General features: G+C 49.2%; 1 protein-coding gene across 1 annotated transcript in view; it reads right to left on the bottom strand.

Moving 5' to 3' along the window:
- dpysl2b (dihydropyrimidinase like 2b) overlaps nucleotides 1-2,500 on the bottom strand; it is a gene marked incomplete at its 3' end in the record, with an annotated part of 7,096 nt that overhangs the window by 3,243 nt on the left and 1,353 nt on the right. Inside the window, exons 3-8 of the mRNA XM_083669801.1 lie at nucleotides 2,463-2,500; nucleotides 2,011-2,072; nucleotides 1,066-1,146; nucleotides 497-565; nucleotides 210-330; nucleotides 1-50 (exon numbers count right to left, since the gene is read on the bottom strand). The exon at nucleotides 1-50 is cut by the window's left edge and continues 107 nt beyond it; the exon at nucleotides 2,463-2,500 is cut by the window's right edge and continues 127 nt beyond it. Coding sequence (XP_083525927.1) covers nucleotides 1-50; nucleotides 210-330; nucleotides 497-565; nucleotides 1,066-1,146; nucleotides 2,011-2,072; nucleotides 2,463-2,500 — 421 coding nt within the window. The remainder of the gene's footprint in view (nucleotides 51-209; nucleotides 331-496; nucleotides 566-1,065; nucleotides 1,147-2,010; nucleotides 2,073-2,462) is intronic.

Below are 2,500 nucleotides of genomic sequence, written 5' to 3'. Positions count from 1 at the left end.
GCCGTCTGTGCCCAAGCTGGCCGTGATTGGCTCCCCGTACACCACAGTGCCTGCAAAGCCAACCATGTTGGGGAAGTGAGGCCGTTGTAGATATTTCACTCCTATTGTGCGTGTAATCAACAAGATGCCCGTGCCGTCTCCTGTCTCAAATCTGGAAGACATTCTCACTCTCTGTCGATGGATATGACCCTACAGCAACAGTCTCTCACCCTTCTTCCTGGCCTGAGCGATGACATCAGCGGCACTCTTGCTCATCACCTTGGTGATGTAGAGGGGACAGTTGGTCTGATTGGCCACGGTCACAGAGCGGTTGACAGCCTCCGCCTCCACCTGGGGTAGAGATAGACAGGGTCATACAGGGTGTCGTCTTGACAAGACACCTGGGAAAAAGGGAAACGTACATGGAGATTGTAGAGTCAAGACAGAGAGGGAAGGCAGGTGAAGGGGGGAGGCAGGGGAGGGTGAAGGGGAATGTTGTCAGGACGTCTTCCAGTACCTCTTCGGGGCGGCTGATGGCGTGTCCCTCTGGTCCAGTGATGCCCTGCTCTAGGACACGGCGCTGCTCCTGTATGGAGATAGAGAGGGGGGGGGGGGGGGGGGGGGGGGGGGGGGGGTTATATCTCTGTAGAATATTCTTGTAGGGTTCCCGCTGTGTCATATGGACCAGAGGAGGCTGGTGGAGGTAGAAATCGGAGGACGGGCTCATTGTAATGCATGGAATGGAATTACAATGAGCCCGTCCTCCGATTTCTACCTCCACCAGCCTCCACTGATAAGGACAATAATATTGTATGTTGAGTCATAAGCAGGTGCTAGCTCATATTCCCCAGTGGCTGGCCTTGAGAATGACAGCAAACATAACAAACCATGGCCTTGGCCCTGATGAACATTAATTAGCAGCTGTTCACCATTACAACGTGCAGGTATTGACCCATAATGGAGACTACAGAGAGGTAGAAGTAAAACTAGCAGTTTGTGGATGGAGCACTGCAAGAGTTTATACTGCCAGAGTACAGCTGTATCGCTACTAATGTGGGGAAAGCCGAAGGTCTTATTGTACTGTACCTCAGCTACAATGTCTCCATTCTCAGCATGGACCTGAGCGACAGCCCCCAGGTCCCGGATCACACTGAACACCTCATACACCTGCGGGAAGGAGGAAGGGACAGCAGCATCAGACTACCTGACATCTCTCATACAGAATACACACACACACACAAACACACACACACACACACACACACACACACACACACATATATATTCACAGGGCCATGTCAGTGACACAATGATGTTCATCTTCATGGACACTCAACATTGTTTTGATTTGTCTCTCATAGCGAATGACCGACGATGAAATCAATTTGAAACTGTCTGATTTTAAAAAACAGTGCCTGATATAACATATACTCACTGATTGGCTCAGGTTTTTTTTTTTCTTGTATGAGTCATCATCTCACAACAGCAGCCAGAAATGCAACACAGGACTATCAAAGTTAGCCCTGGGAGACCCGCGCCAATTAAAGCAGAATATTTTGGCAGAGAAGCCCTCTGTGCATTCCTTACACATGTGTTGAGACCAAAGCGTGTCTTTTTAAAGAGGCCTTTCCAAGAAGAGTCTGTTTTACCATGAGTCAGACACACAGACACAAAGACATCATCCCTCGCTTACTCTAGAGAAACACACAGACAATTACTACCCCAGCCTCCCCCAACATCCCCCAGCCTCCCCCAACATCCCCCAGCCTCCCCCAGCCTCCCCCAACATCCCCCAGCCTCCCCCAGCCTCCCCCAACATCCCCCAGCCTCCCTGAGCCCAGAGCAGGCCATGGGAAGCAGCCAATCACATTCCTCGCTGAGAGGAAAGGAAGAGTGGACGCTGGATTCAAGGTATTATATGATGTAATACAATATGTACTGTATTAAGTACTGTGTGTTTCCAGGTCAGGCGAACAGGGAAGGAGACAATCACACAAAGCTATACCACATGGGGAAGGAAGGACATCCTACCTGGGAGTCAGTAAGCTGGAAAACATCCTTATAAGCCAGATAGACAAGGAAAGAGTTGACACCTGAGGAAAGAGAACATGTGTCAAAAGAAGGGAGAGAGAGTCGGAATGGGGGAAAAAATAACAAAAGAGGGATGAACAAGACTGAAGAAGAAGAAGAAACAGACAGAAACCTGACTAACTCATCTGAACCAGGGGAGGCCGGTGGAGGTAGACTCTCATTGTAATGCGTGGAACGGAATGAGGAATTTCTCGTTCCGTTTCATGTATTACAATGATGGTATCAAACACACGAGTTTGATACCATTCCTCAATCCGTTCCATGCATTACAATGAGCCCGTCCTCCGGTTTCTACCTCCACTAGCCTCCCATGACCTGAACATACAACTCAATGTACAAAAAACATGAATACAACTAATCTGAATCTATGATGTCATCAGTGGTGGACGTACCATGGTCCTTGACGAGAGCTTCCATCTCCTCCTGGACT

Source organism: Argentina silus (assembly GCF_951799395.1).
Source record: "Argentina silus genome assembly, chromosome: 5".
Taxonomy (NCBI): Eukaryota; Metazoa; Chordata; class Actinopteri; order Argentiniformes; family Argentinidae; genus Argentina; species Argentina silus.
This window is presented reverse-complemented; position numbering and strand designations above follow the sequence as displayed.